This window comes from Myotis myotis, unplaced genomic scaffold, assembly GCF_014108235.1.
Source record: "Myotis myotis isolate mMyoMyo1 unplaced genomic scaffold, mMyoMyo1.p scaffold_m19_p_13, whole genome shotgun sequence".
Classification (NCBI taxonomy): Eukaryota; Metazoa; Chordata; class Mammalia; order Chiroptera; family Vespertilionidae; genus Myotis; species Myotis myotis.
In genome coordinates, this window is record NW_023416317.1 from 35,696,290 (window position 1) to 35,723,645 (window position 27,356).

Here is a 27,356-nt window from a genome sequence, read left to right on the forward strand (position 1 = left end):
ATTCCTCTCAAACCCTACACTACTCTGCCTCATTCATTGTGGACAACCTGCTTCTTCTTTTATCAGACACTAGAGGCCTGGTGCACGAATTTGTGCAACAGTGGGGTCCCTCGGCCTGCCCTGCAGGATTGGGCTGAAACAGGCTCTCTGACACCCCCCGAGGGGTCCTGGATTGTGAGAGGGCACAGACCAGGACGAAGGACCCCACCAGTGCCCAATCAGGGCTGGGGAGGGACACAGGAGGTTGGTCAGCGGGGAGGCACCATGGGAGGGCTCCAGGGTATGCCTGGCCCATCTCGCTCAGCCCCAATAGGGCGGACCCCAGCAGCAAGCTAACCTACTGGTTGGAGCATCTGCCCCCTGGTGGTCAGTGCAGGTCATAGTGAGCGGTTGAGTGGCCTTAGCATATCATTAGCATAATATGCTTTGATTGATTGAATGGCCGACCAATCGACTGGACACTTAGCATATTAGGCTTTTATTATATAGGATGGACTTCCTCCACTTCCCATCTCCTCCATCTGTAAAGTGGGCTATTTCTAAAACCTGCCTAGTGCTTCCTTCCAGGATTAGCACCTGTTTTTTATTCCTGTTCTATAGCCAGTGTTCCATAGGACTCCTGACCTCAACCACAGCACTGGGTATGTTAGTCTGAAATTGATTATATCAGTCTTTCCTATGAACTGGGAAGCTTTTTGAGGACAGAGGCAGAGCTCCTTAAATACATAATAGTCACTCTATTTTAGAAGATATCATGCACTGCTATGGATTTAACCAAGCAAATAAAAAGAAGTTGAACTAAACACTGAAATGAATAAACAACTTCATTACCCCTGTATTTTTCCACATGTGTCCATATGTTTTATAACATCATCAGTGGAGGGATTAAAAAATGTAGAAGAGCTTCAGCTGCCAAAAATTTGCCTGTTTCATGAAATTAATTTTAAAATGTAGATCTTAGCATAGGAGACAGGATAATTAAATTAAAAATATAGTTGTGATATGTCAAATTTAAGAAAAGAGCAAATAATTAAGATCACAGAAAACCAGTAAACATTTTAATAGTTCTTTACTATAAAAAATTTGTGAAAATACAGGGTGGGGCAAAGTAGGTTTAGAGTTCGTGAAATAGAGAGTTTATTCTTGTATTAATATTTATTTATTATTATATTGTTTTCCATATGAACAACTATAAACCTATGTTTAAATAAAAGAAGTTTCTCATTCCTTTGTTTTTTTAAGTACTTACATTAAAAAAAGGCAAACAACTTTAAAATGGGAGACAGTATTGAATATCCAAAAACCTAGTATCTATCAAATCTACCAAACATCTTTCTCTACTTCCCAGATGTTTCCTTTATGATTTCCATGTTCTTATGTGATTAGCTCTGACTCAGAAAAAAAAGGAGCTTTTCACTTTGTCTGTCAAAACCCGAAGTGTTTGACCTTCAAGGCACACACACACACACACACACACACACAAAACCCCCACAATTTCTGGATAAAAATGTGGTTCTTGTGTCATTTATTCACTCAAGTAATTTTTGGGGAATTAAAAAAGTATAATATAAAATTTTAAAGAATATTATTAGTGTTACCAGAGGCGTAACAAGAGCATCTGGCACAAATGGTATTCAATGAATAAATAAAAGAGAACCACATAGCAATTTAACAGTCAAGATTATGAATGGCTCGAAACAGTTTATATTCTTCTGACAGAGTCCTACTCTTATGACAGTTTTTTATTTCCTACTTAATCATCACTTTGTGCGATCTTTCCTAATTATATTTTGGCTTACAAATCTTATTTAGTGAACTATGATTATTTTTCTGAGAAGGAAAATAATTTGAGGTATTTAGAAATTTAAAACAAGCTCTGATAGTTTCTTCAAGTGAAGATCATCTGACTATTCAAAAGGAATGCACTGTTTTTCCAACTAGGGCAGGCACCTTTGAGTAGATCTGATGAGATGAAATATAGCTACCACTTGGCACTCTATTGAGAAACACATTTGGCTAAAATATAACTGAGAAGTTAAAATATTTTTAAATGTAATGTTTATTTTTTATTGGCAAGTTGTTGATACTATAAAAAAACCTCTACTTTCTTGATAAATATCCTTGAATACTACCTACCTGTCAGAAGGTGGAGCTCTAAACATAGCTAAAATACTGGCTTTTTATATGTGCATTTCACAAATGTGTGTACTAGTGAGGAGATTAAAGCAGGAGTAAAGTCTTCAGAAAAAGGGTTCTGAAAGAATATTCCAATTCTCTCAGGAAAAATCACCCACATCTCTCAATATGTACATAGTTAACTCACACAAAAAATTTTAGTATGTTCCTTTGAAACTTCAATATATTGCCTACGATAAAATCCAGGTATGGTAATTCAGAATAAAAGGTAAAGTATATTTAAAAGGGAAAACATATTTAAATTCAGGATCACCTACTTGAATGTGGGCAAGGTCATTAATACTTACAAGCATCTCGGATGTAGAGTAACATGGCTATGAAGATGTAATCCACTAAGCCCAGGCCGAGGCCATCAGCAAACAAGGCATCCCAGACCACCAGAAGGTCCTGCAGGGGGAACTCTCGCCCAAACAGCAGCCGCACCCACCGCCTAGAGAAAACAAAACCAAAATTCAGAAAGCAGTACGTTTGACAGTAATATAAAGAGGAACCATTTTCTCCTACAACTGTGAAGAAATCATAATCTTTAACTAATCACTTTAAGCAAATATATATCAAGAATATAATGAAGTAAAATCCAAGTTTTTAGTTTTCAAGTGAATTTTGAAATTTTATAACTAGGCCACAGTCATTAAACTTTATTCCTATATGTATAAAACAAAAGTATAACATTTGAAAAGGGTAGAAATCTTTCCCATTTCATACAAATCACATAAAAAAGGCAAAGAAAAAATTAAAAGTATAGTGGTCTGATAGATACCTCATTTGTAAGGTTATGAGTTAAAAATTACATTTTTCCAAAATTTCACGCTCACTACTAATTTTTTTGTTAGACTTTTGCAAATGGGTAGATGATAAATTGCTATAACCAAGCAGAAAATTTCACTGTCACATTTCACTCATTTTAAAAATATTCATTTTAAAATAAAATGTGGGGGGAAAGAGCAGATATCTATGTTTTTTGTCAAGCACAGACAGTTATTTCAAACGAAACAAAGTGATACTTAATTTTTAACTTTAGAAGAGATATGACTTATCAGTGAGGCTATCTTTCCAGGCATGGTTTTCAAATCACAGTTACCTCTATGGCCAGGAAAATGGATATCTATGCATAAGCAGCCAATAAGAATACTGAGCAAGGTCTGTATATAATTATATATCATAAACAGTTACGCTTCAGACTGTCAATAAATGCTACCTAAGCTCTTTATATCTAATTCTTATAATAAAAATAATTTACTTTGATATGTTTGTATCAATTTACTTCTAATTTTACATAACATGGCTACAATTTTCTTACACAGCCTTTCTTTAGGAAGCTCATCTATAATTCTATGTGATTCTGGTATAAAGAATGAGAAATCCCAAATTTCTGGTACCACCAAATAGCACAGAATAGAGAAAATTGTTTAAAAATCAACTAAAATATGTTACCATTTTGCAAAACTTGAAACCAAATATAACCATCTGTGGGGTTAAAGTGAGGCCAATAAAATTCAAATACTTTCTTCAGGAATAATTACATTTAAGAAGGAATCATAGCTGTGACAATATAGTGTACAATCACACATATGTATAAATTTATGAGGAACCATATGATCAAACATTTATTTTATTTATACTGTTAAATTAATCAACAGAATAATTTAATTATATTTTCAACTACATCTTAAATTATGTTACTCAATTTTTCAGGGGCAAAAATTTAATGTCTAATAAATTTATCTTTTTAAAAATGTTATAGGCTGTTTAAAATTTTTATCTACCTTTCAATTCTTATTCCACTGCTAATTTGAGAAATAAAATATACTTTTTTATCTAATGTGTTTGTATTTATGCAGTTTAGAGAAAAAACGTTATTTCTCTACACATTTCTAATTCTTTTAAATTACAAATGCTAATGTTTACTGTTTTAAGAAGTATACAAATATCTCTAAGCTAAATAGGTGCTCTTCTTAATTACAACAAATTAACTGGTCTTGCAAAAAGCATCAGGGGAACTAGGAGAATGGACAAAGCAAAAAGCATCTGGACTGAATTATTTGGGGCACCTGTTTAACCAGTTAACTGCCACGATATTTTGAATTTAATTTAAAAAGTCCGCCGCTTGCGTCTATAGATGCTTATGGCGTACAAATGGTTAAAGGATCTTCAAACTGATAACCATATCTGCATTATTAAATGACTAAACACTTCGAATGTGGCTATTCAAAGTTATTCAACTGAGACAACTGGAAGAAAAAATAATCAATATAAAACACTGGTGAGGATCTGATGTAAACATGGGGAGTATACTGATGATGCTCTATTGTATAACTGAAATTTGCTAAGAGCGTAGCAAATGTTCTCACAAAAAAGAATCAAAACAAAAAACACACAACCAAATAAATAAATGAGGTCATGGATGTCTTTATTAATTAGATGGGAGGAATCCTCTCAATGTACACTTTCAATATCTTACAGTTTTATTTAACATTTATGATACAGTAAAGCTGAAAAATATAAGTAAATAAAGAATTATCTTGGTTCAATGAACAGGCAATTTTGGCTGTTTCAAAATATAAAATTCTGATATTTAAATGATTCCTTCTGGTTCAAATCTAGATGTTAGTATAAAATTCAAACATCAGACCAGTAAAATAGTACTGTGCCCCGAACTTGCCCCTTTCACTCTTGAAGGGTATTTCAATGCTTTCCTTATTTGAATAAACCCATTTAGAATCTACCACTGCTGTTCCTTGAAAGGCAATGCTTTTGCTTAGCTTTCTTATGTGTAGGGGGACATGTTTCTTTATTTTCCCTACTTTCTCTTATTGAAACCAAAATCACTTTTGAAAAAGTTGACGTCATACTATCATAGACGTCATACTATCATTTAGCAAACAAACAAACAAAAAATGGAGGAAATTAGAACACACCACAGGTGAGAATGCAATGCTATCTTTTCTCCCCTTTCTCAAAGCTCAAACTCTTCCCATTTTCTTGTGGACAACCACACCGCTAGTTTCATCATATACAGTGTAAGGGGGAAAAAGTAGCCTATTTTAAATAAATAATTGATATTCCTATTGTTTCTATAACAAAATGTCCGGATATTGCTCCAACTTCTCTTGCAACCTTTCTGCTGGTTGGGGTTGTGTCAGGTTAGCCTCAAAAACGACCCCCACCCCCTCTGCCAGATCATACAAGCAGCAATCTCTACTGCAGCTTTGTCAGGAGGGGAACTGAAAACACCTATAATCTACATTAAATAAAACACATCTTCCAAACTACACAGAATGTAAGTCCTCCGTACTTTTATGTTTAATGTGTACTCTATGCTGTGCTGCTTTATAAATGTTTCACATTGCTTTATTTTTGAAGTTTCACTTTGCCAAGTACACTGCTAAATAATTCCAGGGTAAGGACCAAATTCTGTGTGTGTGTGTGTGTGTGTGTGTGTGTGTGTGTGTGTGTGTGTGTGACAGAGAGAGGGGGGGGGGGGGGAAGAGATCCAAAATCTATTATAATAAAAGCATAATATGCTAATTAGAACAGATAGCCAAATGACCTTCTGGACATCCTTCCAGACCACCTTCCAGACAAAGCCACAGTGGTGGGGGCCAAGGCAGAGGCAGTTAGGGATGATGAGGCAGGCAGGCGAGCAGTTAGGAGCAATCAGGCAGGCAGGCAGGCAGGCAGGCCGAGTGGTTAGGGGCGATGAGGCAGGCAGGCAGAGTAGTTAGGGGTGATCAAGCAGGCAGGCAGGCGAGCGGTTAGGAGCCAGTGGTCTTGGATTGTGAGAGGGTGCAGGCTGGGCTGAGGGACACCCCCCCCCACCCAGTGCACAAATTTTGTGCACCGAGCCTCTAGTGCTCTTTGTAAAGAACTCTGTACGTTTTGCTAAGTGCTCTATGTATTTACTAAGGTCTTGTTAAATTCACTGTAAAGCCAGCTGTCACGCTGCCGAGAAGCAGCGGTGTAGTTCAATTGGAAACACACATTGATCTTGTTAGTGGTGGCATAACAATAATTCAGTGAGTGCAAAAAGATCCAGAAACACATAAGAGAAAATATTTATTATTTAATACCTAGCATTTTCTTTTATACAAGACTGTTTGTTTGAAAGTTGTACAGATAAGTATATTAAATTAATGCAAAATACAGTTCTTTCTATTTTATATGAAATTTTAGAAAAATTAAGGATAAATTCTCAAAATATTTAAAAAGTATTATATGACTAATGGAATGTTTTGGGACCAACAATGACCTTATTAGTAATTTAATCATTTTTGTCCCAACTGGATTTAGTTCATACATATATTTGCCACACACAAAATTCCTTGTGCTATTTTGGGCTTTCTTCATTGAGCTTAAAAGCCAAGGAAAAATTCAGTTCTTTATGGAATGAATTACCAATAGAAATTATTTCAGCAAGCTTTTCTATTCTTAGAAAGGAAAACTTACTCTATGAAATTAGGTCTTATAAGGAAGCTGTTCCTAAAATTAACATGTTTTTATTGAATTTAAAAATATTTAGCAAAAGTTTAAGTTACACTTAAGGGTAGCATTAAACCTTTTTCCTTTTAAGGATAGATTCCATTTAATTGCTTGATATTATTATCTTGCTTTATGTATGTTGCACCTTCAGACTGCAATGCTTATTAACGTATACATCTTATCACCTGTGAAAATACAATAATTCATAATTTACCGGATCTACTTAGTAATTAAAATCTATACAAGCTGAGGTATTAAATCTAATTATAAACCACTCAAAGACAGGACAAATTCCATGTTTGCATTTATATCACTATTCTCAATGTTAAACTTCTGTGTAATTAAGCTGCTGTCCCCAGGGGATCAGTAGGCTCCTAGTGATGTTAGTGCTTGGTGAATGACCCATGAAAACTTCAAGAGAAATCCTTTTTTTTTTTTTAAATGAAGAATGTATGAAGATGACCAATTTGACTGAGGTTTAAATAAACATAGCCTTAATCCAACATGGCTGTGGTAGGATTATACCTGCAGAAAAAAAACTTGATCTTCATGTCCTTTTTCTTTTCTCTTAATGAGCCTTTAATAAATCTAGATATTGCCACCTTAAGACAAACAAATAAAGTTGTAAAGGTGTATTTAATTTAATTTAACAAGCAGTGTGAGGCACCTTAAGTAACCTGTGGTCATGAAATGATAACACTGAATAAGCATATTGGGATACAAAAGAACGATGTTGGATTTTTTGCTTAATTACATTAATTTTTCTGTTGCTTTCTGTTCACTTATATTTTTAATGGAATATATTGGGGTGACTTTGGTTCACAAAACCATACAGGTTTCAAATGTACAACTGAACAAAACATCATCTGCATCATGCGTGCATTTCCCCAAGCAGTCTTTTTCCTTCCTCATTTCCCCTGACATTGCCCACCTCCACCAGCCACCAATCCGCTTTCCCTGTGGGTATCACCACACTGTTCACACTGTTGTCTGTGTCTAAGTAATATATGCTTTTCTGCTTAATCCTTTCACCTTCCTTCATCCAGTTCTAGCTCTCCCTTCCCCTCTGACAGCTGTCAGTCTGTTCCATGTATCCATGCCTCTGTTTCTATTTTGTTCATAAGCTTATTTTGTTCATTATATTCCACTATAGATTAGGTCATATAAGGTTTGTCTTTCTCAGACTGGCTTATTTCACTTATCATAATAATCCCTAAGTACATCCATATCCATGCTGTTACCAAAGGTAAGATTTCATTTTTATGGCTATGTAGTATTCCATTGTGTAAATGTGCCTCAGCTTTTTTATCCACTAATCTACTGATGGGCACTTGGGCTGTTTCCAGATATTGGCTGTTGTAAATAATGCTTCAATGAACACAAAAGTGCATATATTCTTTCAAAATAATGTTTCAGGTTTCTTCGAATATATTCCCAGAAGTGGGATCACTGGTTCATAAGGCAGCTCCATTTTTAATTTTTGAGGAAACGCCATACTTTTTCCCACAGTGGCTGCACCAGTCTGCATTAACTTTGAAAAGCTAACAATTAATTTTTAAATAACCCATACCTGGTAGAGAATAAACACAGAATCCAAATTCCATATTAGTACCAGAGAAAATCAAAAGCAAATCTAGGTTTTCATCTCTCTGGTTGCCATCTTCTTAACTGAGTTTACACTTTTCTTATTTTGGTTTCCTTTGTATTCAGTTCTTTTAAAATTAATTTACACTAGTTTCCCTTTATATCAACTTCATGAAAACAGTCTTAAAACTAGAACTACATGTTGAAGTATTATAATTAGGGTGGCATTCCCATCTTTAATTCTAACTTCTTGGAGTGACACTGTTCAAACTTTTCTGTTGACTTCTGAAGTCTTTCATATTTATCCCTAGCTGGTTTGGCTCAGTGGATAGAGTATCTGCCTGTGGACTGAAGGGTCCCGGGTTCAATTCCTGTCAAGGGCACATGCCCAAGTTGCGGGCTTGATCCCCAGTAGGGGAGTACAGGAGGAAGCTAACCAATGATTCTCTTCCTCTCCCTTCCTCTCTGAAATCAGTTAAAATATATAATAAAGTCTTTCATATTTCCACGCACACACAAAAAATATATGAAAGCCAAAACAAGTGATTTTTTTCTAACTTCACATTTCTTCTTCTAAAGGCTCTATAAAACACATTGGAAAATGTTTAGCCTGCTTACTAATTTTTTTTTCCCAAATGTAGTCAACTGTTTCAATTCCCACCTCTTAAAAATATTTGGGATCTGCATGCATTACAGAAAGACTTGAATACTTCAACCCTATCAAAATCTGCTTCAAAACAGAAGGAACTGAAACTTCAAATTAGTTATTATCTTTAGAGAACTCAAATTTGCTTTCTATGTTCTTATAAACCCTGGGATGAACCAACTTGAATTTGGCTTTCTGGAGACACATGTTAAACCTAATTTAACCTCCACAGGATATGTACATAAACTGTTAAAAGGTTTGTTTGTTTGTTTTACTTTGGGGGGAAATTCTATATTCCTTTCAGAGGGCAGTACATAACCCTTTATTAAGGAAGGTTTCTTATTCCAAAAATAAGTTCCTAATAATTATCACCCATTCCTACTGTAATTTATTCTCTTTGGCAAGTGTTTGAAGGTTGGTTTTTGTGTGTGTGTGTATGTGTGTGTGTGTGTGTGTTTAATCAGAACACTAAAATATGCCCTTTGCAAAAAATAGTCTGAATGGAAAGCAAAGCCTTATGCATCTATGTTTTACCAGAGGTATAAGATGCTCATGAGAATGTTGAGCACAGATGACGGTCATGTTTTAAGGCTATAAAATGATTGAGCATTTTCACACACACACACACACACACACACACACACACACACACACACTTTTAGATGTATGCCTGCTATGTAGATTAGAAGCATGAGATTTCAAGGACTAAGTAATACCAGGATATGCGATTTACCAACAAATTCAAATAAAGCTAGGGAAAGATGGTAACACTTCAGTACCGATTTAGTTGCATGGACAGGATGTGCTCTCTCTGAGAATCCCATTTTATATTCCAACCGTGTACAGCTGGAATCTTAGCCCTGAGTGGAGAGGTCAATGGAGGTAAAAGTTCCTATGAAGTAATCTCTCTACCCTGTCACTTACTTGGGCTCCACTATTTGGAAGTAACTGTTGACTATGAACAAGAACACGAAAAAGTTGCATGTGCAGCTGGTGGTCATGTTGGGAAAATTAATTTTAGGCTCTGTGAATACTAGTTTTTATTCGTAATACAGACAATTTTTTCTCCTAGAAAGTCTGTAAATAGGCTTTGTTCTGTCATTTTACCTTCAGGAAAAGAAATTATGATCAAATCAGTTTTCAGAGAATTGCTAAAAACAATTATTCCTATCTTTCCCTAATCTGAAACTCATTAAAAAACAAAACAAAATTCAAATACCAATGGGATCTTAACCTTAATGAATAACAATTCTCAACTTCCTCTGCATTGACCTCCTAATACATTTATATACACTGTTGGGAGAGCTGAGAAATATCAGAATCCATGCGATCTAGATGGAGGTAAGACCACAAATGTGTAGGCAGGCTAGTCCATGTTGGTACCAAGAGTCAGAATGAACCATCCCTAGAAGGCAGCAGCACAGCCTGATTCCCTTGGACCTCTTACCACTTTCCTATAGCTGCAAACACCCTGTGGGGCTGGTTTTCACTCTCTGTCTGTCTTTCTCTTTCCCCATCCTACAGGCACCTGGACCCCTCCTGGCTCCTCAGAGGCTAGCATGAGTGCTCCACTCAGGCCTGATGTTGGGAGGTTCACATCTATTACTGTCACTGCTCCCCAATTACACTTTTCAGAGAAAAAGGCACTTATAAACAAATCCCAGCCAAAGACTTAGTTCCTGAGAGTTTGGTTTCTCTCCCTTCTCCAGCAGGTCACAAGCTCTTTGGGATTTGGTGTGACATAGAGAGCAAAGGGTTAACAAATGTTTATTAAATTAATATGAATCCTCCTCCCCAGGTCAGCTCTTCTGAGTCTTCTTGATTTGAGCCTGCATCCTTGACCTCTCCCAGGTTTCCTAGCTGCTCATCAGACATTTCCCTGGGCTCCTCTCAGGATTCCTTGGACACATGCACTAAGTTATAAGTGATCATGACTGTGTAGGAATGGATCAAGGCCTCCTTAGCCCTCTTGGCTGATATTTACGTGGGGCTTTATAATCTGCGTTTTGAACTAGTTCCCTGGAGTTGCTCTGTGAACCACAGTATGAGAATCACTATATAGGAAATTCTGGTTTCACTCCATATCTCCTCAGCTTATCCTCAGTGTGGGTCTTCACATTAGCTTATTCAATACTAGAGGCCCGGTGCACGAATTCATGCATGGGTGGGGTCCCTTGTCCTGGCCGGCGATCGAGGCCTATCAGGGCGCTGGCCGGCTGGGGGGCAGGGCGAGGGAGGTTGGTCTGCTGACCCCCCTGATTGGGGCCCTGGGGGAGGGACCACAGGAGGTTGGCCGGTGCGGGGGAGGGGGAGCCAGTGGGAGGTTGGCTGGCTGGGGGGACGGGCTGCAGGAGGTTGGCTGTGGGATTGCGCTGACCACCAGGGGGCAGCTCCTGCATTGAGCATCTGCCCCCTGGTGGTCCGTGTGTATCATAGTGACTATTCAACTGGTTGTTCGGTCTAATGGTGGTTTAGGCTTTTATATATATAGATAACTGGTCACTTGATCAATGGCCACTAAACACTTAATGACTGGGACACATAGCACACATAGCCAAGCCTCTCTTAATATTCTATCTCTGTTAATTTCTACATGCCCCTCCAGTCCCCTGGTAAACACTATTTTAAAAAACTAGAGGCCCAGTGAACGAAAATTCGTGCGTTGGGGGATGGGGGGCCCCTCAGCCCAGCCTGCCCCCTTTCACAGTCCAGGAGCCCTCAGAGGATGTCCTACTGATGGCTTAGGCCTACTCCCCGCGGGAAGTGGGTCTAAGCTGCAGTCTGGCCTCTCTCTATGGGAGGTGACTAGGCCGATCGGGATCGGGGAAGGTGACGCTCCCATCATGCTGCTGCTGCTGCCACTGCTGACCACCGCGGCTGCCTGAGCCTTGGCCGGGCCCTCACAGCAGCAGCCGCCATCTGTGGCTTGCCTGAGCCTTAGCCCAGCCCTCACAGCAGCAGCAGCCGAAGCTTTGTCCGGAAGGACATCTGGAAGACGTCAGGTTAATTAGCATATTACCCTTTTATTAGTATAGATGATCCAATAAAAGGAGAAACATGGATGTGAGGGTGTAGGGGAGAAGGCCTCCCAAAGGTTGGGGAAGCTGGGCCACTTTGAATTTCAACTGTCACTTACTTGGGCTCTGTGCTAGGCCTTAGACTGAATGATATGCTGACAACTTTTAATCATTAACATGGAAATTATTCAAAGTAAAATTCTAATTCAATGAAAGTCCTATCAACCTGGGTTCCTATAGTCACTGCATTTTTCTGTGCCCTCCTCTTTTAAGTCCCCAATCAACCAGGTATGTTCGGGGAATGCAAACTAATAGCAACATTAGCAAAATATAATCAGGGAGGTAAAAACAATTTAAAACATTACTAAATACATTTCAAAGACAAGTATTAATTGTTTTTGGATTATCCTCCATTTGGGATTATACATGGTGGGGCAAAACTAGGTTCACATTGTTTGTATGGGAGATAATACAATAATTAATAAATAACAATACAAAAATAAACACTGTTTTGTGTATGCACAACTGTAGACTATTTTGCCCCACCCTGTATGTACCCTAGTTCCTATCCATTAATGCAGATACATAAAGAGCTGAATGTATTTGCATGGGGCCCAAATGACTTACAAGGAGGCAAGCAGAGACACAAAGGAAAAATGACACCTCGAGGGATCCAGTGAGGGCAAAGGGCTGAGAGACTGGCTACTCCATTTTGTTCCTGGCTTCCTGGCTACTGGCCAAAGTTCAGTGCTCAAACCACTTTCTAACCAACTGTGAGTGTGCATACATTTTTAAAAAATAAAGACAAATATATACATGTGTTTTCTAATATAGAGAAGATTGCCACTCAATGCTTTCAAAATAAAAGCACACAATTTCTGATAATGGCAGAGATAACTATTGGATTTCTAAAGGTATTATCAAATATATATTCTGAAATTACTCTCTACAAGCAATATTTCTTCAAGTGGTCTGTGGAATATATGGATTAGAATCACCTGTGAAGAAACTCCCACATGTTTCACAGATAGATGGTTTCCTTGCTCACCCCCCAGTACATAATCACAGATCCAAACAGGCAGGCGCCTGCATGTCACAGGTGTCTCAACAGAGGCCCATGGCACAGCCTGAATCAACCTCGATCAAAAGCAGATTAGAGATTTAGACCATGATAATTATACTCCTCGCTCAGTGTTCCTTCCACTCTTTTATTGTCCTCTTGACTTCTACTCTTTAATTCCTAAAGCTTATCTAATTCAGATATATATTAAAAATCACCTTTCCCTATTAATGACCAAGTAATAAGACAAAGAATGCACAATATTTACTATTGCTGTCATCTCTGTGGTAATGCTGTCATCTGTGTGGCAACTGAGTTTTTGGAGTAGAAGAGATGGAGTGTTCGGAAGAACTTATTTAAATGAATCATGATCTTCTCTTTCATGAGTACCCTAGTTACAATACAGTGGTAATTACGGCCACAGGACCCTACAAGATTTAGAGAGCTTCCTTTAGAGGAAACTCATTAAGGCAACTATAAAGAACTAAGAACTTACAAAGAAAAATTAATTGCCACTTTTGGTCAGCTGATTTTAGGAAGACATATGAGGTCTAGAATTGTATATTGGGCTAAGGGAGAGAAGAGAAACTCAGTGAAGTCTAGCTTACTGAGGGCATCATGGTATATAATATGTTCATAAATTAATTTGCTCGTAAACCAACTCAAATATGAAGCACAAAACATCGCATAAAATACTTTAAATTTATTTTCATCAACAGCACTCATTTACTTTCCACATCAGCTAGCAGTTTCTGTGACTGGCTGCTGGTGCCGAGAAGCTACAAATTCTGTATTGCAAAGTCTGAAGCACTGCTCTCTGAGTACAGCCTATCTCACCATCTTTCTCACGTCCTAAATTCTTTTATTTCCTACAAATTAAATAAAACTATGTGGGGTTAATGTTTTGTTAATTTAGAGTACTTTTTTTTTTTTTTTGCAAGTGCCAAAAAAAGAATAAGAAAAAAGAACTTTATAGTCTAACAGGGCATACATTAGATATAATGTCCCTTCCTATCCCAGACCCTCTCCTTCTAAATCCACTTTGCTAAGGCAGCCAATGTTTTCATGACATAAAGCCATTTTGAGGCATGCATACACCGAATTTTATGTATGTAATGCGATAACTGATTATCTTTGTATAAGTCTTTGGGCATGTAAGTATATCTTGGGAAGAAGCTAACTGCTTACTTAGTTCATGTTACCTCAACACTTTAGTGTGATTTAGGAGTCTGACTGCAAAGAGTAGTACTGAGTGATCTCAGGAATAAAGGGGGATTTAGGAACATGGTAAAACAGTGGTTTTCAAAGTGTGGTTTATGGACCAATAGCATCAGCATTACTTAGAAATTAGTTCAAACTGCAAATTCTTGGACCTTACCCACTCAATACCTACAAAACTAGAAATTCTGGGCAGGGCCAAGTAATTTGTATTTGAATAAGCCTGTACATTCAAGTTTGAAAACCACTACTTTAAGAGCATATAAGAGAGAACATAGTCTTGGGTCCAAGATTTACTAGGGAACAAGGGAGTTTTAATGACCCTTAACTTTTCTCCATAGTAATTATTACCACGTGACACAATCTGTATTTCACATTTTATGTTTATGGTCTAACTCCCCCATCTATATATAAAAAGGCTAATATGCAAAGTGTCCCCTTGGGAGTTTGACTAGGAGACCGGGAGTTCCATTGCTCTCCATGACATGTGCTGACCACCAGGGGACAGCGTGGAACGAAGGATGGCCCCAGCAGGCCCTGAACACCAGCCAGGCCTAGGGACCTACCCGTGCATGAATTTCGTGCACTGGGCCTCTAGTTATAATAAAAGCTCCACAAAGGCATGGATTTTTCTTTTTTGCCTTTTTTCCTCCAGCACTATAAAACTAGTGCCTGGCATACAGTGAATGTTTAATCCATCTTGTTGAACAAACCTCCTTAGCCATGTTTACAAAATCCAGTTAAGAACCAGGATACGTCAGAGCTGGATGTAACTGTAAAGAGCTTCTGGCCCTGCCTTTGTTAGCCACACAAGCAATGATCTCGGTGGGACATGATCACTGTTTTTGCATCTATTACTAAGAACTGTTCTCCTCCCATCTCCGTGACCATCAGTAAATATTTTCTGTTGTTTCCCTACTGACCTAACCTGCCATGGGTTATCTACCTGCAATCATCTGGCAGGCCAATGACAAATGGGCAAATGAAGATGACTGTCAGCTTGAATAGTGAGTCGGATAGAACTGCAACTCACTTCTAAATCTCTTCCTTAGGCCTCACTGCCCCTCAAGAGTTTGCAATGCTGAGTTGCCAGTTTTAATTACTTTCTAAAATATGAGTTATTTTCTACAACATGAGGTGAGGTCTTCATATATTGGTAATGGAGATGCAGAATAGGAAAGTTGTATTGATAAAATTTCTCCAACTCAAAAATCTCAAAACATGACATCCAGTCAACAAAATTCTTTAGGTTTAAAATGTGGATCCCAAAGTCCTGAAATTATGTTTATCAGCCATTTGGTACAAATGCTTTAGTTGGAATTGTTTATAAGTATTAAGTTCAATATTAAGGCATGAGGAGACAGCAATTTTAAAATAGAAATGTTTAGTGGGAAACACTGAAGGGGAAAAAAGTTGGACAGGTCCCAAAGAGATGCTTCCTGACTCTGAAGGCTTGCCCGGTGCCCAGAATGGACACAAACTCCTCCAAGCACCAGTCCTGCCACTGGAGGGCATCTCTCCTGCAGAGCCAGAGGCTAGCATATATTAGAACTATAGCAAATTAAGTATGGGAGACATCTTGTTTAGGTCCTTTATAACATCCGTAGAGATAACTTGATGATCATTTCAGAATCACTGTTCTAAGCTTCCACTAAGCCATCCATGAACATAATGGACTTATATAACAAACACACCTTTACACAGCACTACACTGGGTGTAAATAATAAGGAGATAGCGTTGATGCTCAGTATTAAATAAGCTATATCTAACAGATGTTATACCTTAACAGGCTTGATCTAAAAGTGATCATTTTTAAATAAGTGATTTTTGATTACCTTAATTTATGGGAGTTTGTTGGTTTTACTTTTCATCAATACTTAATGTAGAAGCACAAACATGCAAAAAAAAATGTGACCCTTGACCTCATGAAGGATCAAAAACAACAACTAAAAAACTACACAAGTTAACTTGAAAAACATCAGAAAGTGGTTGTAAACTCAATTTTAGAAAATGGGTCACAAAAATAGACCTTAAACTTCTAAACATAAAAATGGACAGTTCAATTCACACATTAGGCTCCAGAAAGTAGGCCTCCAGATGCCTCTGTCCAGTGAGTGTCCTGTGTTACCTCTTGCCTGCACCTTTTGTCTCACAGTCCTCAGATCCTACGCCTCACTTCTAAAGAGGCACTCTAGGATCCAGGAATAAACATTTCAAAGATAAAAACTATAACCCTTCATCCTCCTACCTAGTCAATTTCCAATCTTTAACTTCTCTATTTTTAATCATAGGCTATAGACAGGAGATACAATAGGGTTGTTAGTGCTGAGGGCTCCCTTCAAGCTAGAGAAAGCGAGTTCAGTAAGCATGGTTGTTTTATTCCTGCCATTTTCAGCTGCTCACTTACAATCAGGAATAGGGTTTGTGTTCTGCTAGTCAAATAACAGAGGGATGGAGGCACAAGGGTATTGCACATAAATGCATGGAGTAATTGAATTTAGGGGGCAAAGAATGAACTGGGGAGTTGAGGGCAATTAGGGACTAAATGACAATGGAAAGGCAGTGGGGTAAATGGACTAGAAGTCAAGCTGGAAATGGAGAGACAATAAGGAAAGGAATGGAGTCAAGTCAGAGAGTAGCATGTTTGAGGTGGAAGTTTTTGAGGTGGTACAATTACTGGAAATAAAAAAGACTCCAGATGTGACCATAAGAGTAGGAAGCTGGAGGTGAGGATGCAGAGAATAACTGGCAAGTACAGGCAGATACTACCTGTTTCATAAAGCATAGTGACTTTATGAGCCACCTGGAGGTTAGCGGGAATATTTCCTACTTATCATCTAAATCAGCTTTAGAAATTCAAATTAATGCTAATTCTTGGAGTATGTATAGACTTTGGTGATTCACAGCGGAAGCAACATTTATTGAAGACACTTGTTTTGAATATATGTCTCCATTTTACAGATGAAAGCAGTTGCAGCTCTAAGATGGTTAAGTAACTTGCCCAAGTTTACAGAGCTTTGAAAATGCTGGGGTCAGGATTAAAACTGCCTGCCCATGAAACCAAAGACTCTTCCTATTTCGTAATTGGCACCTTTAAAGAAAGCTGAAGTCTTCTTAAATATAACCTCATTGACAAGAGGAAATATGCCTTTCTCATTCCAAAGATTGTAGGATATGGCCATTCACTTTAAGATCTAGCCAAATCCAAACACTGAGTCCTGGGTAAGTCACCTTTTGATATAAATCTCAACATAAATGATTTTTTTTTGTATTTCTAGAGAATTACACAGAAAAGAGTCAGAACCAGGGACAACTGCCCTTCTTTTATTTTCTTCAAGCTCTTCTGAGACTCATATTAAATTGTATAATTGAGGTTGGTAATTTTTAATTCCTTCCAATCTAATCTGACTTTGTGTATTTAAAGCAAACATTTTTAGGGGGTAGAAATCTACAGATAAAGCACAGATAAGCCAGTCAGCTTAGAAATAATACTAAAACCTTTAATTATCCATATATCCTGTCAATCAAAATAAGATGACAAAGATGTAAATTTAGTAAAGCCTTAAAATCTGAGTACATATACCCAAAGATAAGCAATTATTTCTTACATGATAATTAAAAAATAGTAAATATTAATTTTGTTAATTATTTTAGTGGTTATATTACTAAACACATCTTGGTAAGTTATGATCTTATCTGACATGGACCCTTAGATAGTCTTCTTCGGTCAAAAAGTGAAAGGTAATAATCAAAAATATGGTTGTCACTTAAGTATAGATAACTATTAACAGGAGATAGAAGGTTTGAAGATCACAACATGTATATTTTATAGACAATATCCATGAGTTGATATTTCCATAATGCTGGAAACTTGCGCCAATCCATTCACTATCTCATTGGCTCTTTCTAGTGGCCAGGACAGCAGTGTAATAAATGACTCTAAATTATAGTGAAAAGGCTCACCTAGGACTCCACCTAGCAGAGCCATAACTTTCAAACGGAGAAAACACTAAATCATTCCTTGGCGATAATTGCTCTACTTTACCAGCAAAAGGTATTTGTAATGCCTACTTGCACATGTAATTGTTTCAAAGACAGAAGAACACAAATTAAATAGGCATGGGTCCTGACTGCTAGAGTTAAGAATACAAACAATGACCTATGTGCTAAGAAGTCTACACAGAATCCAGTGTGAATTTTAAAGAGTATCAAGTTGTGCAGATGGATTGCAGCTATTATGTTGGAGAATTTAAGTGATGATTTTCCCCAAAGACAAAGAGCTGAAGTGTTACCTAGACAGAAGAAACAAAATGCATATTCATATTTCCTGGAGGTCTTATTTTGGCATAATGAACTTCTAAGAAGAGTTTTAAAACCTGGTAATAAAATGCTCCAATAAGTATTGCAACAAAATAAGGTTCATGCTGACTTCTAGTTTCCTATGCCCTTAGTCCCATGCTGCTGATCATTATATTTTACAGATATAAATCACCTTCATCTTCACTGGGCTTCAGCAACATATAGCCACCATTTTTCAGAGCTTACAATGTGTCAGGCTTGTGGCTCATGGTGTATATCCATTAACATATTTAATCCCCTTAACAGAAAATGAAGTGTTATTATTCTCATTTTACATTTGAGTAAACTATGGCTCAGAGAAGTTATAGTACTTGCCAAATATAGCTAGTAAGATATAGAGAGAGGAGATTTAAGCCTAATGTATGTGTATGAGCTTAGCCACTACGCCAAGTGCTTTGTAAAGACTTATTTGATGAGCAGAATGTAAGGTCTATAAAACAGAGGAAAGAATTTAGAAACAGGAAAGCTACATGCTTCTCCATTTATGAAAAGAATTATACTATGTTACTTTATCAGTTAGACTTGCATTTGGTTGCAAGTAAGAAAAAACCCCACCTAAACAGTGTCTTAAAGATGAGGTTTATTTTTGTCTCATACAACCAGAAGTTTTGGTTCTGCAGATTAAAAATGTCAGAGCTGAAGCCTCTAAAATTCTCTTTGGCGTTCTCTCATAGATGCAAAATGGCTCTGCATCTACAGTGATAAGAGGAAAGGCTGGGGGCCTAAGTCAGGGAAGCAAATCTTTGGCATAGACACCCAGCAGCTGACTGGAGATTAAATATGATTGGTTAGAATTGTGTCACAATGTACAACTGAAAGTGGGTATAGTATCACTCCAAAAACAACAAAAAAGTCCAATGACCTCTATATCAGAGTTATTTTAGTAAGAAAGCAAGGGTAAATGGATATTAGGTGGATAAACAGCATTGTCTGCCACATTTAACAGGAAAAGATTTGGGAATAGTTGAGTTTCATTGCAAGTGATGTAAGAGGCATCACATATAAATAACTTTGCAAGAGAGAAGGTATATTTAGTTATTTTAGTCTTATAGTACAGGGAGGGTAATTGCCTACCAAGAGCCGATCCCGGCTTATGCCTTCCTAAACAAATTTGATGTAGTTCAGTCCTGCTTGTTATCCCAACATTATTCAAAAGGAAGTTGATAGCTAGAGTCAGTGTTTCTCAAACGCAGCAGAATTATCTGGAGTGTTTTTAAAAACAGATGGCTGGCTCCACCCTTAGAGTTTCTGACTCTGTGGATCTGAGGTGTGGCCCAAGAACTTTCATTTCTAACAAATGCCCAGGGGATGTTGATGCTGCTAGTCCAGAAGCCACCATTTAAGAACCACTACTCTAATGATGACCCCAATTAGTCTAAGGCAAACAGGAGATGATGGTCTCCTTGAGAGCTGATCTTGGTCGGGGGGTGGGCACATGATCTAATTTGGTCCAATTGGACTGAAAGAAATTATTGTTTTGTAATGATAAAAGGTTTCATTCTCTTTCTCCATCTGGAATAGTACAAATGTTTTGTGATTACAAAGACATAAGCCCTAAGAAGATGAAGTTAATATAGAAAAGATACAGGAAAAACGTATCCTTAGTTGAGGCCCTTGAGTTGCAGTCCCTCTAGACTTCAGTTATGTGAACTAATTAAGTTCCTTAAAGCTTGAGCCAGTCAAGGTAGGGTTTCCTGTAGTATGTATCCAAAAGCATCCTAATGATACAAAGGATAAACTGAAAGTTTAAATGAAAAATACAATTATACTTTATTTAATGAGGAAAATAAATAAATAAATAAATAAAATCTACATGTAACCCAAACTTCATGCTAGACATTGGTTTAAAAATTTCCTGTACATCATTTTTTATAACTGGTAATGAGTACCAAAATAGTTTCATTTTTCCCCAACCACCTCTAGCTAATGAGCAGTAAAAAGACAAAATAAGATAAAGAAGTAAAAGTTCTAAGTCATTTCATCCACAAAGTGAATAAATAACCATCAATTAAGTTGATTAAAAGATAAAAATTCCATTTTCTTGCTTTCTTACTTCCAACTTCCAATTTTCCTAATATATCTCTACTCTGTGCCTCTCACTCCATCCCTACAGAGGCAAAGGAAGGGAGGAAAAGAGACAACTCATTTCAATACAAGAAAATGAGTAACACAGTGGTTTTAAAATTTATGGAGTTCAGGGATCAATAAAGCAACCATTTCTGGCTGAGGTAATTTTAAGTTATAATAAAATATTATTTTTATTAGTTATTTTTATTTTGGGAATTTTGAAATACTTTTTAACTGAAGATACCAGTAAATATAAAATTTTAAAGAAATGTTGATCTCTAGTTGAAGAATGCAATGGGACAAAAAAAGTAAGGGTAACAAAATTTAAGTTGGCACAGAATTCAAAACTATGACTACTTATATATCACTGAGATCAGGGGTGGGGAATATCCGGCCCACAGGCCGGCCGTATAAGGTCTGAGAAATCATTTGGTCTGGCCCTGTCAAGGCATTTGGGGTGAGTTAGTTAAATGTTTGACCAAATATAGCAGGCTAATTTTTTAGTACATAATCTGGATGGCCTGAGAATAATGTTATAAATATCCAAATGGCCCTTGGCAGAAAAAAGGTTCCCCATCCCTAACGTAGATACTGAAAATAATCAGACAAGCTGTTTAACAACAGACACCTACAACAGCCATTCCCTTCATCTATTTGCCTAAATGCTCTGCACCAAGTTGCGGATTACCATTCATCTTCTGTCTTTCCTGTTCGGTCACTTCCTCACAGAGCAGAGCAAGCGGGAAGCCCTCTTCTTATTAGAGCGCCGTGCCAAACACAAATGAATTCTTGTTTCGCCATTAAGATGAAGGGAAGGATATTAGCTTATAAAGGACTGAAGTGAGTATATTTCAATATTAGCAACATGAAAATATAAGTTTCAATTGAGATATTAAAAATGGTAATATTTACTTCATCCATAATTGAAAGATATGTTTATAATAATTCATTTTGGGAGCACTACTATATAGTATTTGCCTGAAACAAATTATGCAAATACTTACATCTTATAATTTATTCAATTGCTTTCTAATTCCTCATTTTCTTAACTAAATTAGCTAAAACAGGAAATATATGACCAAAAAATTAATGTCCATCATCCAAATTAGTGTACAATGAATGCATCTTTCAAACTAAGAGATCCACTATGGGCAGATCTCTATTCTTGCCTTAAAGGAATACTGCCTATTTAAATAGATACACAGAGGTTTTGGTGATTTCTTTTAGATACTTATGTCTCTACAGAAGCTCACACAATACACCAATGGCAAGCAGTTAATTCATTAATTAACCAAAATATTTTTTGAGGAGAAGATAGCACTAAACAGTACAGTATTGAATGTGCAGTTGTGGTTGTTTGAGGTCCCTGTCTGCAACTGTGTGGTGGAGACAAGCAATGCCTATGCTGTTTCTAATTATTCCAATTATCATGGCACACTATGAAAACTTGATTAATAACACTGAAGATATTGTTGTGGCAATTAGCCATATGGTTGTGGGACTTTATTCTGTCACGATTTAGCCATTAGCATCTACTTATGTTTGTCAGAACAGTGCATCCGTGACAAGTTGAAGTTCTGCTCACCTTGCTGAGTCCCCTGTGAGCAACACTAGAGAACTGTTTATTCCTAGGAGCCTCTTGCCTGAGTAAATTTTTCATGTGGCATCCGGTTTGACTGGGGACAAATGTCAAATGGCTTATGTGACGACCCATCAAGCTAAACTTTCTTTGAAAAACCACTTAGTGACTTATGTGTCAAAACAAACTACTTGAAGGAAAGAATTTGACCAGTAATAACTGGTCATCTATGCTGCACTACATATTTCCATGGTTTGTAATTCAGAGAAATGAATATATATTGACATGTAGAAATCTGTAAATGATATTTTAAAAGCTATATGTATACACACACCATGCAGCAGAGTATTTCCACCTATATTTTGCATGACATTTGCATTGAAGTTAAGAGAACTGAGGAAAGCACATACATGGCCAAATGGGAAGTACAGGCTAAGTCTGTCACTGTAACAAAAGAGCAGTCGACACCTCCTAGAGACTTAGGAGCACTGTCCTTTGGATTCTCCACACTTCCCAGAAGAGCTGAAGGAGCAGCGGGATTAGAGAGAGGGGACGGATGGAGTCTGGAGCGAGTGACAGAGAGGAACCAGCTACCTTCCCAGTGATCTAAACCATTTCATCTAATTCTCAAGTACAGTTGTGTCAGTTACCCATAACTGTAGCACCTGCCCTGCTGTTTCTTTGCTATCAGCCACCACTGTGTCACCTCCTTGCAAATAAACTCCTGAACTGCAGGCACTGGCCTCTGCAATTTGTAAGTTTTGGAAAATGTCACATTAATATTTACAGATTTCCATTGTTTTGCATAGTGAATATATTAAACTTAATTTTAGAAAAATGTGCAAATAAATATTTTCTCTTAGAAATGATTTTCCTAGAAAACATTTTGTCTTAAGTCATAATAATTCTGGCTCACATTTATATGACTGATTACTATGTTAAGAGCTTTACGTGTAACATTTCATGTAATTCTGAACTCTTTAAAGGTATCGTGCCCATTGGCAGGTGAGAAACTGCAGCTTAGAGATGCAAGTTATTTTTCTAAAGCACACAAAGGGGTGGAGTTGGGTTCAATTCCAGGCAGGCTGACTCATATTCTGAATCACTATTTTATAGTGCCTTCTAATAAAAGGTATATAAATGCAGTAAACCTTGCCTGGCTGGTGTGGCTCGGTGGCTGTGTGTTGACCCATGAACCAAGAGGTGAGGGCATATGCCCAGGTTATGAGATTGGTCCCCAGTAGGAGGCATGTAGGAGACAGCCAATCAATGTTTATCTCTTATCACTGATGTTTCTATCTCTCCCTTCCTCTCTCTAAAATTCAATAAAAAGATATTTTTAAAAAAATAAAAATATAATAAAATCTTTAAACCTGTAAATCTGGAAAGTTATTAATAGAACATTACAAATAATTCTAAAATAAATACTCAAGCTGAAAATTACAGTAAGAAATCAAAATAGATTACTATAACAGTACAGAGATCTGAACAGGCAACTCCAACTTAGTTTACCTGACACAGAGCTCATTATTGTACCCCTCTCCCTCCCCAACCTCTCTCTCCTCCTTCATCTGGGAGTGGAGTTAAAAGCTCTTAGCCCTTACACCCTCCTTCTCCTGTCTCCAATCCTTGACTGTCAAGATACATCATTGCCTGATTTGTAAGTTATCCTTCCCTCTGAAACTCTACCACCAAAGAACTTATCTTTCCTGCCTCTCACTCCACCCGTTTTCCAACCTGCCTCTGGGTTGCCATGCTATGTAGGCCCATTCTGCTGCCTGACAGATCTTTCTAAAAGGTAAATCTGATCAATTCTGTCCTGCGGTGCTCATCCGATAAACACTTTAGAATAGCATCTAAAATCCTGTCTGCTGAGACTCATTTATGGCCACTTCCCCTTAGTTTTAGTCTTTCCTAATTGCACACTTACAAAGTCACGATTTCCTCACCACTTTTACACAAGACAAAAATGCTCAGCCTCTTCACTGGATATGGGGGAACTCCTTCAAAAACCTCTATCAAGTATCTCTTCTTGTTGGACCCGCATCTTGTCTCCCATGAAGCACAGATAACCATTTTTCTAAACTCCCAGTAAAACTACCTTCATGACCTTCATACCTTCCTCTGCAAATCATTCCGATTCACACGTCTTTTATTTACAGGACTAAGTTCTTCTATACACCATGATGAGTTCCTTGAGGTATATTTCTAGTTAGCACCAGCACGCAATAAGTGCTAAATTAAAGGGAAATGTTTCACCTATATTTAAAATAATTGATTTTATGTATTTTTCTACATAATTAGTTAATGTCAAGATTGACCATATACAATGATTTTTTTCTTATTACAAAAGTAATCTGTATTTGTCTTAGAAAAGCTAGAAAATAAAAGCATAGCAAAATGAAGAAAATAATGATACCCATAATCTCATAGCCCCAGAATAATCTTGGATTACAGCTTTTCAATTCTATTTCCATGCACATATAAAATATAAACACATTTATTTTATAATAAGAATATTTTTATATGTGTATTCTGCTATAATCTTTTTTTCTATGTCAATAAATATGCATCTCTAAAGAGTGATTTAAAGTGGCTAATAGTATTATTCCATTGTATGGACATACAATTATCTATTGAACTATTTTTAAGTATTTAAACTTATAGAGTTTGTCAGTATCATAAATAAACATTGCCAAAAAAGCTTTACAGCAAAATCTATGTATATCTTTACTCTCTATTTGTGACAACATAAATAGACCTAGAAGATATTATGCTAAGTGAAAAAAGTATGACAGAGAAAGACAAATATTGTAATGATTTCACTTATATGTGGAATATAAAAAATAAAACAAATGACAAAAAAAAGAAAAAAGGAAAACAGAAGCAACTCACCGACACAGAGAAAAAATTGATGATTGCAAGATGGGAGGGGGCTGGGGTCTGGGCGAAAAAGGTGAAGGGGATTAAGTACAAACTGTCAGTTACAGAATAAGTCACAAGGGTGTAATATACAGCACAGGGACTATAGTCCATAACATCATAGTAACTATGTCTGGTGTTAGATGGTTACTAGATTTACCATGCAATATTATGTTACTTTCGTGTGTACAACATAGTGATTAGACAATTATATACCTACAAACTAATGTAATATTGTGTGTTAACTATAAATTGAACAAAAATTAAAAATGTCAAGATCCAAACCCTTTTTACCACTTTTTAAAAACCAAATTAAGAAAGTCTAAGCTCAGATTTCTTTTTAGACTTTAGATTTAAATCTTAATTATTCATCAGGTGCAGCCCCTTTCACACTTATAATATCACTTTGAACTCTAACTTCTCCTCAGGGGAAAAGACAAATAAAATTTAAATTTTAAAATCGTTAATCAAATTTCATATTTCCATTTTGGATTTATTCCAAAATCAAGTAAGTCAGGCCAATAAAATAATTCCTCCTATAACTGCAATAGCATTGTGCATTTGTTGAAAACCCCCTTGGAACTATCACAGCCCCATAGAATTCATCTCTATATAAAAGAGTGACATTGCTTAACTATATGCCTTCACCGTCAATCTTTCACCTAATCCCCTGCCTGCTAATATACTGAGCAAGTGAATCTCTATTTTTAATGTGCATGAAAATCTCCTGAGAATGTTGTTAAAATGTGAATTCTTAGTCAGTGGGCTAGCCTGGCGTGGGACCTGAGGTTCTGCACTCCCACTGAGCTTCCAAGGGAGGCAGTGCTGTTGGTCCATGGACTACACTTTGAGTAGCAAGGGACACAGAAATGCCTTTGAAACAAAACTGCCTACAATTACCATTGGTTCTAGTTCACCTTTAGTAAAATTCTGCCTGGCTGTTTTCTGATTTCACTTGCCACTCTCCACTTTAGACTCGGTGTCATTTTGGGGGTCAAGCTACAGCTACTGGCAACAACAGCTAATCATTCCAGCTGCAGGTATAAAGCATCAAGTCCTAGTGATCCCACATCAGACACTTGGGGTACATGACTCATTCCAGAGATTCTGCCTATTATTCCTTCCTGGATTCACCAGGCTGGCACTGAAAGACACCTGCTCTCTTCATCCTAAGTGAACTGTGTATTAATAGTTTTGAAATAAGTTTAAAATTAAAAGGTGAAATAAAATACTAATCATTAAATACTAGGGTTCCCAAATTATAAACTAAAACATTTGGTTAATAGGAATATGATAATGGTAGACCCATAACTTGGAATTTGCCCGAAAACTCTATCATTGCCTTGCAAAATGGGTAGAAAAAGAAAGTGTATTAAAACAGAGAAAGAGAAAGAGGAGGTAAAAGTAGTAGTGAACCAACCAAGAAGGGTTGGAAACAAGATGAGCTGGATCTCCTGGAAATTATTTGAAGCTGAAAGCTGTCTGCTTTCTTTCGGGTTCAGTATATACATCAGGGATTCATTACCATGTGTTTATTTTTGCTTCAATTACTTTATCAGGATATATCAGTGGCTCACAGAATCGCTTGCAGAGCTTATGAAAACAGATTCCTGGACCCCGCTTACAGTTTCTGATTCAGTAGGGACTGAGGAATCTGCATTTCTAACCAGAACCTTTAAGATGCTGCTGGTCTAGGGGCTAAACACTCAGGAACCACTGTCTATACCATTCTGAAGAACAACTTCTGTGTATTTTTCTTTTACTTAAAACAGCCAATTGCTATTTTAAAAATATCTATGGTTTAATTTCAATGATACTGCACCTTTTCCATGTGAATTTTTTTTTTAATCCAAGGGTATTTTTTCCATTGATTTTAGAGAGAGTGGGAGGGAGGAAGGGAAGGGAGAGGGAGGGAGGGAGGGAGGGAGGGAGGGAGGGAGGGAGGGAGGGAGGGAGGGAGGGAGAGAGAGGGAGGGAGGGAGAGAGAGAGAGAGAGAGAGAGAGAGAGAGAGAGAGAGGGAGAGAAATAAGTGAAAGAGCTACATCAGTTGGTTCCCTGGACACACCCCAATGGGGCCAGGAATCTGCAACCCAAGTACATGCCCTTGACAGGGAATCGAACCTGAGACTGTTCGCTGTGCAGGTTGATGCTCTAACTACTAAGCAATACCTGCCAGGGCTTTAATGTGAATTTTCAATTCACATTTTCACAGTATGGTGATTACAAC

At 37.2% G+C, this 27,356-nt stretch overlaps 1 protein-coding gene across 7 annotated transcripts in view; it reads right to left on the reverse strand.

Moving 5' to 3' along the window:
• TBC1D5 (TBC1 domain family member 5) overlaps positions 1-27,356 on the reverse strand; it is a 450,518-nt gene that overhangs the window by 106,729 nt on the left and 316,433 nt on the right. For all 7 annotated transcript variants that reach the window (XM_036332709.1, XM_036332707.1, XM_036332712.1 and 4 more), the window contains one exon: positions 2,484-2,626. In XM_036332709.1, the coding sequence (XP_036188602.1) occupies positions 2,484-2,626 (143 nt within the window). The remainder of the gene's footprint in view (positions 1-2,483; positions 2,627-27,356) is intronic.